The sequence below is a fragment of the Mesocricetus auratus genome, unplaced genomic scaffold, assembly GCF_017639785.1.
Source record: "Mesocricetus auratus isolate SY011 unplaced genomic scaffold, BCM_Maur_2.0 Super-Scaffold_100007, whole genome shotgun sequence".
NCBI lineage: Eukaryota > Metazoa > Chordata > Mammalia > Rodentia > Cricetidae > Mesocricetus > Mesocricetus auratus.
The window spans coordinates 3509727-3525776 of NW_024429191.1; the positions used below are offsets into that span (position 1 = coordinate 3509727).

The 16050-nt window shown below is 46.9% G+C and overlaps 1 protein-coding gene across 1 annotated transcript in view; it reads right to left on the reverse strand.

The window, feature by feature from the left end:
• Positions 1–8779: 8779 nt before the first annotated feature.
• The window catches only part of Abat (4-aminobutyrate aminotransferase), a 93522-nt gene continuing 86251 nt past the window's right edge, over positions 8780–16050 (reverse strand). The window contains exons 14-16 of the mRNA XM_005084550.4: positions 14696–14842; positions 13606–13717; positions 8780–11721 (exon numbers count right to left, since the gene is read on the reverse strand). Coding sequence (XP_005084607.1) covers positions 11600–11721; positions 13606–13717; positions 14696–14842 — 381 coding nt within the window. The 3' untranslated portion in view covers positions 8780–11599. The remainder of the gene's footprint in view (positions 11722–13605; positions 13718–14695; positions 14843–16050) is intronic.

Consider the following 16050-nt stretch of genomic DNA (forward strand, 5'->3'; position numbering starts at 1 on the left):
TTTTATGTACATGGATGTTTTTTGTCTACTTGAGAGTCTACACACCAGAAGAGAGCATCTGATCACATTATAGACAGTTGTGTGCTGAGAATTGAACTCAGGACCCCGGAGAAGAGCAGTCAGTGCTCTTAACTGCTCAGGTATCTCCAGCCCCTAGTTTTTTTTATATATGTATTAGACTGGATCTGTGTCCTGCAGCTTGCTATATGTAGACCAGGCTGGCCTCAAACTCACAGAGATCCTCTTGCCTTTGCCTCCTGAGTGTTGAGATTTTAAAAAGGTGTGTACCACCATGCCAGACTTGTTTAGTTTTGTCTTTATTTATTTATTTTTAAAACAGGATCTCACTGTGTAGACCAAGCTGGCCTCCTGACCTCCACTTGCTTCTGCCTCCCAAGTGCATACACCACCATATTAGGCCTGTTTTTGTTTCAGTTTTTTTTTTTTTTGAGACAGAGTTACACAATAATTCTAGGATTTTGGAAGCCTGAAGGGTCAGGAGGATCACTGCAAATTTGAGGTGTTGTCTGCATATTACCAGGGCTACATAGAACCTGTCTTAAAAAAAAAACCAGCAAGTCCTCCAGCCCCCGTCACAACTGGGGCACTGGCATTGTCTTCTCAGCGGTGCCCCATCCACCGAGATGTGATCAAGCTGCTGTCACAGCTTTAATCCTGATCACCATGCAGTCCCACTGTGACGGCTGTTCCAGGGAACTTAGTGGACTCACTGGGCCATGGGAACATAGCCATGTGTGCACGGTGTCAGAAAGACAGTAGGAGCTTCAATATTTTGGAGCTACTTTACCAACAAAGAACCTCTGACTTTAGAGTCTAAATGTGAACAAATAAATGTGGGGGGGGGGGGGTGAAGAGGAATCAGAGGATACAGTTGCTCACCATCAACCCTGACAGCCTGAGCTTCAGTTGGGGACCTGTATAGTAAAGAGAGACCTGACTGCTTTGGGTTGTCCTCTGACAACCATGTACAGTGGCAGGCACACACCTCTCTCCCCACTTAATAAACAAAAACAGAAAAAGCTATGATCTTGTTTGCCACTGGGTCTTCTGTATTTTGTAGCCCAGGCTAGCCTCAAATTTGCTGTGTAGCCGGGAATGACCTTGAATTTGATTCTTTTGGGATGCTATAGGTATGGTTTGGTTGCACCCAGAGAGCCTCATGCCAGTTTAGAAGTGCCTGCTTAAGGGGGTGGGGATGTAGAATATGTCCAGCACCACATAAATTGGTTATATTGGCAGATGCCTGTAATCCCAGCTCTTGGAAGGTAGAGGTAGGGGGATTATTACTCCTTGGCTTTTTAATGAGTTTGTGGTCAGTCTGGTCTAAATTAGACTATATCTCAAGACAACAAACCAATACTGTCCATGACGTTGCTGTTGGCTCAGTTTTATGATGGTTTAACCTTCAAAACCACCAGCCAGGTGGTGGTGGCGCACGCCTTTAACCCCAGCACTCGGGAGGCAGAGGCAGGCGGATCTCTGAGTTCGAGGCTGGGCTGGACCGACAGCCTCCAAAACAATACAGAGAAACCCTGTCTCGTAAAAACCAAAAAAACAAAACAAAAACAAAACAAAACAAAACAAAAAAACCAAACCACCTAGTCCCTTTCCTGTTTCTACTATTGCCAGGTCCCCCAGGTGACTGCAGTGGGGAGTCAGCTCATCATGTTAACTACCAGTCTGCTAAGCCCTTTCTGTGGTCGGCTCTCAAGGTGCCAGCAGAGGGCATTACAAGGAACAAGTGTATTTCTCCCCTTTTACACCCCAGCTAAAATCAGAGCTCTCCACTAATAACAGGATGTGGGTTAGGGGTCTATAACCCCAGCAGGGCAGTAGTTTGAGTTGTTTAGAAAACAAAATAAGAGCCAGGCTTGGCGTTGTAGTCCTTTAATGCCAGGAGGCAGAGGCAGATGGGTTGCTCTGAGTTTGAGACCAAAATAGTCTAATGAGTTCCAGGCAACAGGAGGAAAAGGCTTTTTAGACTGTGACTATATTGGTGATTTCTCCCTTTGAAAAACAGTTTCAAAATAATAATTGTTTTAGTTCTTTTGGGGAGTGCTGTGTGTGTGTGTGTGTGTGTGTGTGTGTGTGTGTGTGTGTTGCTGCCAGGGGATCCAATCCAGGGCCTTGTACATGATAGGCAAGCACTCTACCACTTAGCCCTTTGGGTTATAATAAAAATAAGAGCCAGACATGCCAGCTCATGCCTAAACTCCTAACACCAGGAAAGCTCAGGCAGGAGGAGTGTTGTAAGTGTGAGGTCAGCGTGGGCTACAGAATGAGACACAACCTGCCTTTGGAAGCAGGATGGTCAGGAGTTCAAGGCTATTCTCAGCCACAAAGTTCTAGGCCAACCGGGGCTACCAGAGACCCTGTCTCAAAATATGAACCAAGAATGAATCACTCCACTCTACCACACCAATACCAAAGACTGGGTGACTCAACGTTCATTTCTTAAGCGTTCGGAAGGTTGGCATGTCCAAGAAGAAAGAGCCTTTTGTTGTCAATGATTGGGCTCTGGGTCTAGTGTTTCCAGGTTCCTGTCCTCTTATCCAAAGAATTGAACAAGGGTTCACACAGAAATGCAAAAATAGCAAGGCCACTCACAGAGATCGTCCTGCCTAAGATGTCTTTATATAGATTTATAAGTATGGACAATAAAACAGGGCGGGAAGCCAGGTGGTGTTGGCCCATACCTTTAATCAGGAGGCAGAGACAGGCTGATCTCTGTGATCTTGAGTGCAGCCTGGTCTACAGAGTTGAAGGACAGCAAAGGCTACACAGAGAAACTGTTTCGAAAAACAACAACAATAACCACAACAAAAGGAGGAGGGGGTGGGGGGTGGGCCAGGTGTGGCACATACCTGTAGCATAAATACTAAAGAGACTGCAAAGTCAAGGCCAACCTGATTTACACAGCAGGGGTTGTCTTGAAAGGATGAAGGAAAGAGAGAGGGAGGGAGGGAGGGAGGGAGGGAGGGAGGGAGGGAGGAAGGGGTTGTATTGTCAGTTTTTGTCAACTTGACACAAACTGGGTCATCTGGAAGAGGAAACCCCTCAACCGAGAAATGCCCCCAGAAGACTGGGCTATAGGCAAGTCTCTGGGGCATTTTCCTGATTAAGATGATTGATGTGGGCGGGCCCAGGGCTGTGGGTGGTGCCACCCTAGGAAGGTGGCCCTGACAGGTATAAGAAAGCTGGATGTGAGCCTGGAGAGCAAGCCAGTATGCAGGGGTCGTCTGTAGCCTCTGCTTCAGCTCCTGACTCCAGGTTCTGCCTTGACTTCCCTCAATGATAGACTGTGACTGGGACACATAAGCCAAATAAACACTGTCCTCAAGTTACTTTTGATTATGGTATTTATCACAGCAATAGAGCCAAACTAAGGCAATTGTACACGCCTTAGACTGGGGTCAGACTTCAATGGGGCCAGGCAGTTAAGTGTCTTTTGTTTTGTTTTGTTTTGTTTGGTTTTGGTTTTTGGAGTCAGGGTTTCTCTGTGTAGACTGTCTGTTCTGGAACTCACTCTGTAGACCAGGCTGGCCTCATGCTCATGAAATCTGCCTGCCTTCTCCTCCTGAGTGCTGGGATTAAAAACATGTGCCGCCACTGGCAAGCTTAAGTATCTTAACAATAGCTGTACAAGATGTTGGTTGCTGCTGAGCTTCTGTCAGCTAACTAAAGATTTAGAAGATCAAGTAAAGGGCTATCGAGAGGGCTTTGCAGGTAAAGGTGCTTGATGCCAAGTCTGATAGAGTTCAATCCCTGAGGCCTGGATAATAGAACTGATTCCCACGAGTTGTCCTCTGACTCACACACTAATTGTGACACACACTTACACCCATAGACACACACCGAATTAAATATGTAAAATTGTAGTTAAAAGATTAAGTAAAAATGTTTTGGTTGAGGTTGAGCATGGTACTTCACTTTGTCATCTTGGCACTTCTGAAATCAAGGCAGGAAGACCTTGTTTGAAGATAGCCTGGGCTACATGAGACCCTGTCTCAAAGTAAAATAAAATGTAGACAGACTTTTCTGTCCTGCCACCCGCTTCCCAAATAACCACACAAAGACTTAATTAGTATTAATTATAAATGTTTGACCAATAGCTTAGGCTTGTTTTTAGCTAGCTCTTAAATTAACCCATATTTCTATCTATGTTTTACCATATGATTTGGTACCTTATCTCAGTGTGGCATGTACATCTCCTGCTTCCTCTGCATCTTGATCCTGACTCCAGAGACTCCATCCTTCTTCCCAGCATTCTCTCTGTCCCGAAAATCCTGCCTAGCTATTGGCTGTTTAGCTTTTTTACTAAATCAATCACAGTGACATATATTCACACAGTGTAAAGGAATATTCCACAATAAAACAATAAAATACAGAAAATAGAATTTAATCTCAGGATCTGACACAGACTGATTTTGGAGGACCGAGGACATGTTGCTGGGTTGTCAGGTGTGTGTGCACAGTACCTGAGTGATGGCTCAGGTTCCCCTTGTGTCCTCATTAGGGTATGGAGGGTCACCTACTCTCGCAGAATGGCTACCCCGTCTTCTTTTTATGTTGATGGTTTTTTGAGATAGAGTTCCGTATAGCCCAGGCAGGCCTCAAATTTATTATGTAGTCAAGAATGACCTGACTTCTGATTCTTCTTCCTCCCAAGTGCTGGAATTGCAGGCATGTGACACCACATTCCACTTGTGAGCACCTCAACCTTTGAGTTAGAGTGATTGTTCCCCGATTAAGCTAGGCTAGCTGGCCATCGAGCCCCTGGGATCCTCCTGCCCTCCCCCTAATTCCCCCCACCGCCCCCGTGATGGGATTACAGGTACATGTCACCACACCTAGCTTTTATGTAGGTGTGTGTTGTTTCGGGATCGAACTCAGATCTTCATGTTTGCTCAGCAAGCATGTTACTGGCTGAACCATCTCCCCAGCCTCCCTCAGCCTGAATTTCTGTATGTGCTTCCATTGGGACTCACACCGGGTGCGCATCAGAAACCCACAGTTGTTGAAAGCATTTGGGATGGAATCCTGTTTGTTTCTCATAGCACGGCTTTCTTTCCCATCAGCTAAGAACTTGGCACTCCTCCCTACACTGTGGCTCTGCATCATCTATGCTGGGGGACAGGGTGTCTGTGGTTTGTCCCAGTCTGTTCAGCTGACACTGTAACCACGGGGAGGTCTGCTCTGACTGACGAGGGGTCTGTTTTGCTAATGAGTGGCACCTGCACTGCACAGCCCCTTGCTAACTGTTGTCCTTTCTGTTTCCCCAAAGTCAGCTTACTCCCAAAGTTCAGCCAAGTGTCTATCCCCCATCCTAGACCATCATCAAACTGCTATATCTGGTGCACTTCCCAGAATGTAGTTCATGGGCTTAGTTGCTTTGGGAGGACAGCCTGGGGTAAGTCACCCCAACAATCTGCCCGGAACTTTCATTTCATTGTTATTCTATGGCTTTAGGACTCCCAAGTTCTTTAATGGAAAGCAACAGGGTCCCTCTGAGCCTCAGGCAGATTCCATGTTTTTCCGCTGTGTTTTGGTCCTGCAGCATTCAACTATAAAATCTTGCCTGCTTAGACTTCATCAGGCAGGCCTGATACTATCTGGCCTTGTTTGTGCCTGCACCAGGGACAAAACGTGGGTTTCACTGATTAATGGCTGAAATACTCCAGCACCAGCCAGGCCTGTCCCTGCATTGGGAAACAGACAATATTCATTTGTGGGAACATGGCTTTTGTGGAAATACAGTGGTGGTGTTGGGCTTTTGAGACACAGATGTAATGTTTTGTTGTCTTGTTTCTTTTTTGATGTTTTGAGTCTCTTAGAGGCATAGTCTCCCTATATAGCCATGGCTGTCCTGGAACTTGCGCTGTAGACCAAGGTGCCCTCAAACTTGACTTTTAAAGTTTAATTTCAAAGAAAGACTTTATTTTTATCTTTGTTTTTAATTGTGTGTGGGGGGGGTGTACACAAGAGTGCAATGCTTCAGGAAATCAAAGGGGGCATCAGATGCCCTGGAGCTGGACTTTTAGGCAGTTGTGAGTCACCCTGTGTGGGTGTTGGAATCTATATTCAGGTCCTCTGGAAGAGCAGTACACACTCTTAACCAGTAAGCCATCTCCATAGTCCCTTAATCTTGTGTTTTTTGTTTTTTTTGTTTTTTGAGACAGGGTTTCTCTGTGGCTTTGGAGGCTGTCCTGGGAGTAGCTCTTATAGACCAGGCTGGTCTTGAACTCACAGAGATCCACCTGCCTCTGCCTCCCGAGTGCTGGAAGGTGTGCGCCATCACCACCCGGCTTAATCTTGTCTTTTAAGGTGAGATCTTGCTATGTAGCTCAGGCTAGCCTCAAACTCTCAATCCTCCGGTCTCAGCCTCCTGAGCTGTTGAGATTTCCTGTGTGAGCCACCCCACCCAGGTCACATGATTTTTTAGAAAGTTTTAGTCAGTGTCCTAGCCTCACTTCTGTTGTTGTGACAAAATAGCCCTGACAAAAGCAGTTTAGGGGAGAAGGAGTTTGCTTTCGCCTGCAATTCCAGGTTATAAATCATTGCTGTTGGGAAGTGAGCATGGCAGGGACTTGAAGCAGGTGATGACATCACATCTACAGTCAAGAGCAGAGATCAGTGAGTGGGTTCAAGCTCAGCTGTTTGCTTTTGCTCAGCTCGGTGTCTCTACTTTTGTACAGTCCAGCATAGTCTGCCTGGGGAATGGCGCTGCTGACAGTGTGCTGGGCCGTTCACATGGATTAATTTAACACGGCCTCCCTCAGACATGCCCACAGGCTGACTCACGGTAGACAGTTCCTCACTGAGACTCTTCTCAGGTGAGTCTAGGTTGTGTCAAACTGACAAAGGTACCAGGGGCTGGAGAGATGGTCCAAGAGTTAGGAGCATTGGTTGCTCTTCCAGAGCATCTGGGTTCAGTTCCTGGCGTTCACATAGCATCTCACAACCATCTGTAACTCCAGCCCCAGGGGATGCAACACCCTTTTCTGGCCTCTGTGGGCACTGTACACTCATGGTGCACAGACAGACATATAAATAAAGCACCCATACACATACATATAAAAAATAAAAATGAAAAAGTTAAACATTAAGGTAAAAATTACCTTCTGGGCCAGGCATGATGGCATATGCTTTTAGTCCTAGCTTTGGGAGGCAGAGGCAGGTGGATGTGAGTTTGAGGGCAGCCTGGACTAGCTAATCAATTATAGGCCAGCTGGGACTACATACATACATGCATACATACATGCTTCCCTCTGACCTTGTTGCTTCTCTGAAATGCTGGATGCCATGTGTAGGTTGCAGGCTACTGTGACACCATTGGTCACTAGCAACTATCCCTGTATCTCTATTCTTCAGGCACCCAGGAATTAAAAAAAGGTTTGTATTTTTTAAGTGTGTGTTTTGCTGATGTACGTCTGTGCAACGTGTGCATGCCGGTGTCCTTGGAGGCCAGTGGAGAACTTACAAGTGGCTGTGAGCCGCCATGTGAATGCTGGGAACTCTGGGTCCTCTGCCAGAGCATCAAGTGCTGTTAACCTCTGAGCCATTGCTCCAGTCCCAGGAATTCTTTCTAAAGAGTCATTTCATTTTAAACTATGTGTATACATGTGTATCTGAATGTGGGTATGTACATTGAATGTAGATACCCATGGGGACCAGAAAAGAGCATCCGATCCTTTGTCGCTGGAGTTATAGGTGGTTATGAGCTGCCCAACATGGGTGCTAGGAACTGAATTTGGGTCCTCTACAAAAGCAGCAAACACTCTTAACTGTTGAGTCATTTCTCCAATCCCAGCTTACTAAGGAGTTTTTCTAAAAGCATCTTGGATGTCACAAACTCTCAGCAGCTCCCTGGCCCTCATAGGAAGCCTGTCCCTCAGTGTGATGCAGAGGGCCCTCAAGGATGCCAGCTGGGCTGCCTCTTTGACTGATTTCCCATGTCATCTCACCTCACCTCCCTGAGACATACAATACTGACCTCAGAGACATCACCCTGCTCTCTCCTGCCATCTGCTCAGTGGGGTCCTGAAGATCAAACTCAGGCTTGACTTCCCACCTGCCTGACCCCAGGTGTCCTGTGGCTGTTCCACTGGATTGAAGCAGCCCCTTGTAGACAGAAAGGAGGCTTGGGGGCCCAGGAAACTCACACAGAAGCTTACCATGTGAGAGGTGTATGAATGTGAGTCCTGTCTCCATGCTTGGTGTTTGAACATTTGGTTCCCAGCTGGTGGCACTATTTTGGAGATCTGTGGAATCTTCAGGAAGAAGCGGGTCTTTGGGGTGGCTTGAGGTTTTCTGGCCTAGTTCCGCTTCTGTCTGCTCCTTGCTTCCTGACTGAGGAAGCGGTGCCCCATCCTTCAGTGACCTCACCTTCCACACCGTGATGGACTATGTCGTTTCTTAAGTTTCAAACGGAAATAGACCCTTTCTCCTTAAGTTTCCTGGAGCACAGGAGGAAAGTAAGGAATACAGAAACCCACAAGACCCACAGCACCCCGAGATTACATAAACCCTTGCTCAAGTTGAGGAGGCTCTTGAGTGGAGCTTCGATGATGCAGCTTTTCTGAGTTGTCACCTATGGGCTTTTGTGTGATGCAGCTGTGTGAGTCCCCCATGCTCCTACAAGTAACCAGTAACCAGTAAATTGACTGGTTCGCCAGGCTGGACTTGGGTGGAATCATTACGTAATCTGTCATTAACTCATGTGGGGCAAACCCCCAGAAAAAGCCCACATTGATTCTGATTTTTCCATTATAAACATTTTCCTTTAATTTAAGAATACTGATTAACACAGGAAACAGATTTAATTCATGGAATTGTGCACATGGTCACCAGTTACACCGTGACATGTTAGTTTCCTTATCACTTATTGGCACTGTTGACAATTACTGTAAACAAGATCACTTGGTCTTCATGAGTCTGCGATGCTTGCTAGGTGTGGTTTTCTACAGTGAGCTGATATATATATGCATATAGATAGATAGGTACAGATCTAGTAATTAGTACATTAATGTGCACAGTTTTGCATGGTTACTGAGCATCAGTAAAAATTATAAAAAAAACCACCCATATATAATAAAAAGGGAAGATGTGCTAAGATTTGCTAGTACTGGGCCTTATTTTCTACAAAACTGACACGACAGGCTAGAGACATTTACTAAACTCTACTATACTAACGCATGATGGGTGTACATCCAGACCTGCACAGAAGCGCCTCTTTGTGGGTTCTGCCTTAGGCAGAAGCCTGCCCACCAGGTTTCTGGGTTTTCACCAACCTTTTCTAATTTCTACCATCTTGAGTTTTGGGGAAAATCCTTTTCCTTGAAATTCTTCCAGCTAACTTCCAAAGATGATGTCTCAGGAACACTCTGTGCCCCAGTCAAAAACTTGTGGGTAAATGGCTTAAATTTTGTTTGTTTAAAAAATGAGAAGAACCAACTCCAGGCAAGGGGTGAACAATACATCTGGAGATGACTTTCTGGAAATGGTTTCATTCTCCTGTCACCACGCCCCGTGGCAAGAAAATGAAATATCAGCCACTCCCTCCACTAAAGAGAGTGTCCTAGCTTAAAACCCTTTGAGCGCTCGCCAAGGACCTGACCAGTGTCTGCACGTGCTGCCGTGGCTCTCAGGAGGACGCATGCTTAGATGGATTGGGGTTTGGCCTACACTTTCCTCATTTGTCAAATACGACCTTGAACCTTGGGATATTCTGGGTGGGGTCTGGTTCCCCAGGGAAAGGGTTGAGGCTGTGAACAAATGGGCCTCTGCACATGCTTTCCTGTTTCTTTACTCTTTCTTGCTTTGTTTGTGCCCAACTAACTTCTCATTCTGGAGAATTCTGCTCAAACACCCCTTTTCCCTTAAAGGCTTCTTGGACTTACTAATATCCAGAGACCCTTGCTAGAGCACTTTCCACTTTGACTTCAACATTAGTTCTGTGGTTCCCAAGAGAGTGGGAGCCCCTTGGGAGCAGGGACTTAATCTCATGTTTGTCTTCCTGGTGCTCATCCCAGGGCCTGGAACAGCACAAATATTTCATGAAAGTTGGATGAGTGAATAAATTATTGATGCAGAAATAAACACACTGGTGACTGAAACCTTACAGGAGGGAGGCAGACCCAGCCACATATACAGTTGTGGAAATGATCTTAAACATGGCTGTGAAAAGGGGTGGCGGAGTCTCAGATCACAGGGCTGTGAGGTGAACCGGGATTCATGGACCCGCTGTTTCCATTAAGCATGTCAGTGCTTTTCATTTTCAAGGCAAGGAAATTGATGAGAATGCCTAAGGAAGCATGGGACTTGGGTCTTTGGATGATTCAAGAGCCAAGGGCTGAACCCTGGTGTACCCATCTCTCCAGACAGTCAACAAGGGCACCAGGATGCAAAGTGGCTCTGGAAAGAGGATAAACCAGCCCCCTGCAGTCTACCTGTTAAGTGCTGCCTCTCTGAAGGATGAGGGGCTCTGCTCAGGGGTCTCTCAGGTCAAGTCAGTTCTAAGGTCATCATGCCTCTGGCTGAGATGCTGGAGCCTGCATAAACATTGGTTGCTGGCTGAGGGTAAGTCCTATACTCAGAAAGGTCCAGGCTCTGGGGGGTTGGGGAAGTCCAAGAACACCAGCAATCTGCTTTTCTTTTCTTATGCCTTTATAATGAACACATTGCCTTTAACAAGAAGTCTAGCTGTGGTCCCCTGGGATGAGTGAAAACTGGACTATGAGGTTCCCAGAATGAGGGGTCACAAGTCAGAGACCCTGGGATGAGATGAAGGGACTCTGCCGCCCATGCTCCAGAGGCAACTTCAGCTCCCATGTGTCCCCCGGATGCTCAGGACGTAGTTTCCTTCCCTTGGGTCAAGACTGACACAGGCTGGAGAATATTGCCTACTGACAGCGCTCAGGGATCCTCTAGGAGCACAGGTCAGTCAAGGACAGAAGTTATGGGCCAGGGACATCACCGAGGGCACAGGGCTCAGTGGATCTTGGTGGTTAAGGTACCAGAAGCCCCTCCTCTCCCCCAAACACACTCCTCTCTCCCTACTTGTCATCTTCCTAAGAACCATCCAGACCCCTCACTAAGTCATGAGCGGGGCACGGAGCTAGGGATTTGGTGAGAAGCAAGGACAGTTTGTTCTTGAAGGACAAGAGGACACCAGCATCTCTGATCCCAAGACAGGGTATTTGAGGTGGACTGAGACCCAAGGATCCTGCCCGCCTGCCTCAGAGCAGGTGTAATGGCCTTGAGTGGCTTCTAAGAAACTGGTTGGTCCAGGGTTGGCAGAAATATGGCCTCATGGCCTTTCCTAAGACTGTCTAAGGCCTACACAGAACTTAAGGGCTTTAGCCAATTGGCACCGTGAGTTCTGCAGGGAGGAAACTCAAACCCAGGTCCTCCCCACCTACTCGCTCCTCCACAACCACTGAACAATGAGCCTGCCCCACAAATGACCCCTCAGTTTATGCCTCTGATAAACTTTTAAGTGAAAATATGAATTAGGCAAACTAATCAAGTTGACACCATTGAGACCAGGCTTTCTCTGAATGTCACGGGAATGGCTTCTTTACTTGAAGTCTGCTAAGATGTCACTGAAAATATTGAGGAACAGGTGAGCGTGGTGATCCCTGAAGACCAGTGTGGGACGGAAACGGATGGATTTGTCACCGCAGCCCCCCAATACCACACCTGGAAGAAGAACAGATTAGGTTAGGAGTAGGAGTTCCTAGGGTCACATTTGGGAGACTTGGAGGGTGAGTGGGCACTGTCACCGCCCTTGGTTGCTCTCCCAGGCAGGCTTCCCTCTGACCTTCCTGCTACAATTCATCCCTCCTCTCTCCCTTCTCTCTTCCCTCACCCACACTCTTCTTTCTTTCCCTTTAATTTTGATTTGTGTGTGTGTGTGTGTGTGTGTGTGTGTGTGTGGTTTGGTTTTGTTTTTGTTTTTTAAGAGAAGGTCTCACTGTGTAGCCCTGGCTGTCCTAGAACTTGCTATGTAGACCAGGCTGGCCTTGAATTCACAGAGATCTGCCTGCCTAGGATCAAAGGTGTGTGCCACCAGGCCCAGCCCTCCTAACTTTGAATGCCAGCTCTCCTCCTTCTACTGGGTTGGATGGTAGAGAAATCTTCCTTGTCAGAAACCCACAGTGCACTGCGGTAAGAAAATAGGTAAATAAATACATTACAAAAGCACATGCAGAAGGGGCTGAGCCATCACTGAAGATGGGTGGACACTGCCGATTTTCAAAGGGGGATTTCATCGTGTGTGCTGGGTATACTTGCCTGGGTTGCACACTATCTTTGGAACTATTTTTTTTCACATTTTAAAAAGGAGGCTAAGCCAGGCATGGTGGCACATGCCTGTAATCCCAGTACTTGAGAAGCATAAGCAGAAGGATTCCAAGTTCTAGGCCTAGGCTATACAATGATACCCTATCTCAAAATATGAATAAATAAAAAATTAAAAGCTAGGCTTAGTGGAGCACGCCTATAAATCCTGTCTACTCAGGAGGCTTGTGAAGGAAGACTGTAGGTTCAAAGCGAGTCTGAGTTATAGGGTGAGTTCAAGCCACTCTGGCCAACTTAGTGAGACTTTTGTCTCCAAATTAAAAGGTGGCAGGGGTGGAGGGGTGGGTAGGGATGAAATAGTTCAACATATAAAGCACTTATCATGCAAGCCCAATGGCCTGAATTCAGTCCTTGGGACCCACATAGAGGGAGAAATGACCCCGTGGAGTTGTCTTCTGACCTCCACATGTACACCATGGTCCTTGGACACACATACACACACAAATCACAGATGTAATAAGAATGTTTTTAAAGGAAAATAAGGGTGGTGGGCAGGCTGTAGTGGTAGTTCCCTGAGTGGTACAACACTTGCCTATTTTTTTTTTCCAAGACAGTGTTTCTCTGTGTTGTTCTGGAGGCTGTCCTGGAACTCGCTCTGTAGACCAGGCTGGCCTCGAACTCACAGAGATCCGACTGCCTTTGCCTCCCGAGTGCTGGGATTAAAGGTGTGTGATACCAACGCCAGGCAATACTTGTCTATTATAGCATGTGTAAAGCTATAGCTTTGATCTCCAGAACTACAATAAATAAATAAAATAGCAACAACAACAAAACCCCAGCTAACAGTTCTGTCTCTTGGGGCTGCTGCAGGGACTCCACAAGAAGGCACAAGAAAGGGTGTAGGCCAGTGGCAGGGCATGGCTAGCCCATCTGAGGCCCTGGGTTCGATCCTCTCAGCACTGAATATAAGCTTGCTTTGGTGGTATGCCTGCAACCCCAGAACTGGGGAAGTAGAGGCAGCAGGATCAGGCATTTAAAGTCATTCTCAATTAGTCACATAGCAAGTGTGAAGGGAGCCTGGGGTGCATGACACGTTGCTCCAAAACACAGGAAAAAGAAATAAACCCAGATGAGAACAAAGCAAAGGAATCCCACCAGTAACTTTTCAAGTCTGTTTATCCCACGCAGTTCTGCTTCCCCCACCCCGTGCCTAGCAAAGCTCAGCACCCACCCCTGCAGACTGATGAGATGGTTCAGTTCAGCGTCTACTTCCGCCCCCTTTACCTTTGTTTCTGGCGATGAGAATGAGTTTATTCCGTACGGATTCATCTGGAGTGTCAAAGGAACAAAAGGTGCCTCGTCCTCTCACTCTGCTGATGAACTGGGGGTACCGGGCCTACAACAGGAAGACAAATTGGGATGAAAGCTTGTTACCTGGGCACCCACTGGTGCTGCCACGCTCACACAGCTTTATGTGGGTGCTGGGATCTGAACCACCTCCCTAGGCCTGTTTGTGAGAGAGGCTCACTCTTTGCTGGCCTACAACTCGTTATGTGGACCAGGCTGCTCTCCCACTTGCAATGACTTTCCTTTCTCTCTGTCTCTTCAGAACTGAGGTCATTGGCATTCGATTTAGGCTTGGCACATTACTTATTTTCTATATTGATGATTTTGTTGAAATATTAGTATTCTGGACATCAGATAGAGTAAGTAAAACATATTAAAAGTAACTTTACCGCCGGGCGTTGGTGGCGCACGCCTTTAATCCCAGCACTCGGAAGGCAGAGGCAGGCAGATCTCTGTGAGTTCGAGGCCAGCCTGGTCTACAAAGTGAGTTCCAGGACAGCCTCCAAAGCTACAGAGAAACCCTGTCTCGAAAAACAAACAAACAAAAAAAAAGCAACAAAAAAAGTAACTTTACCTATTCCAATGTGCTTTTCATCTGGCTTCTAAGATTTTTTAAATTATGTCCATGAGCCAGGCATGGCACCACACATCTGTAATCCCAGAACTTGGAGGTGGAGGAAGGAGGATGGGAAATTCAAAATCATCCTTGATACATATCACACTCAAGGCCAGCCTGGGCTACATGATAATAATACAATAAAAATAAAACAATTACACATGTGGCTTGCAACAAACCCTGTTGGGCAGTGCAGAGGAGGGAATTGCAGCTACAAGAACATTATAGGGAGAATCTTCTCAAAGGAATGTTTGAATTTGATGTCAAGAGATAGCGAGGGACTAGGGACGGGGTTGAGATGGAAGAAGGGGGCTACCTGGCTTTGCACATGCCAAGGCCTGGGAACATGAAAGCAGCATGGCCCGCTGAGAACTGCTGGCCGGCAAGTGGTACCAGGGCTGAGACAGGTACCTGGAGGTCCAGCAGCCCTGTGAGCAGGGTCTTCCCAGCAAGCGTCACGTTGTTGAGCAGGTCCTCCTGCTTGATGATGTTGATGACCTCAGCCAGCAGCAGGTTCTTGGATGGGTCTCCCAGCCAGGTGTTGAAGATCCGGTAAGGCTAGAATGGGATAGGGGCTCTCACAACAGAACACTTTGGAGGGTCCCCTACCCTAGGTACACCTTTCCCTGCCTCTCTCTTTTTCACTCCGCCCCTTTACTCTGCCTACTCAGACATGGCTCTGTGCAGGTCTCTGCATGGTTCCCTCATTGACCAGGAGAGAAACTCAGTTACTTAACAACCTTTAGCGAGTGGTGACTGTTTGCCATTTGAGGAATTCAATGAATGATTCTACTCGGAGTTTCTAACCCTCCCCTTGGACTCCCTGCAAAAAAATTGTATATGCCTCTACACATATGTGCACAAACATGCATGTGTGCTCACATGAACACACATGTGCCCATACATACACATACACAAAAGAGGGTGGGGCTCAAGCCAGGTCAATTGTCACCCACCTGGGGTCAACCTAGCTGAGGAACAATGTTGTTCCATTTTATTTATTTTTTGAGACAGGGTCTCCCCCTAAAGCTGAAGCTTCCTGGTTTGGAGGGCTAGCCAGCTAGCAAGTCCCAGGAAGTGTCCTGCTTCTTGCTTTCCCAGCTATGTTGGGATTACAAGCATGCACCACCATGCCTGGCTTTTTACACAGGTGTTGGGACTCAAACTCATGTCTTCATGCTTACGTGGCAATCAATTCACTGACTGAGCCATCTCTCCAGCACCTACACATTTTCATCTCCCAAAGAGGAGAGAAAGAGAGCCAACAAACATCCCAAGGGCTGGGAGGGTAACATGGATTATCTCATTGAAGTCATCCAATGACAACCGTTACAGGCTGGCACTATTGAGAGAGACCTGGTTGACACATACCCTGGGAAGCCTTTCGGGTCCAGAAAAATCAAGATGACTGTTCCTTAACTGCAGTGGCACACCACTTAGCAAAGGGGATGATCTGAGAGATGCAATGTTTCAACACTGTGCAAACATTCCTAGACAAACTAAAATGTCATTATAATGTCACAGACAATTCAGTCTCGAGGGATATGTGATATGTACACCCACTGTTGACTGAAACCTTGCTATGTGGTGCACAACTGCCCCTCAGTCTTCATTTTATACAGTAGGAAGTCGAGGTGCAGAAAGGTTAGAAGGCCCTAGCCATAGCAAATGCAGCTCATTGGTGGATAGGGATTGCATCGTGGTCTGCTGACTCTCAGACATGATCTTTTTTTCCCATCCACGAATCCTTACAGTGGCAATGTTGC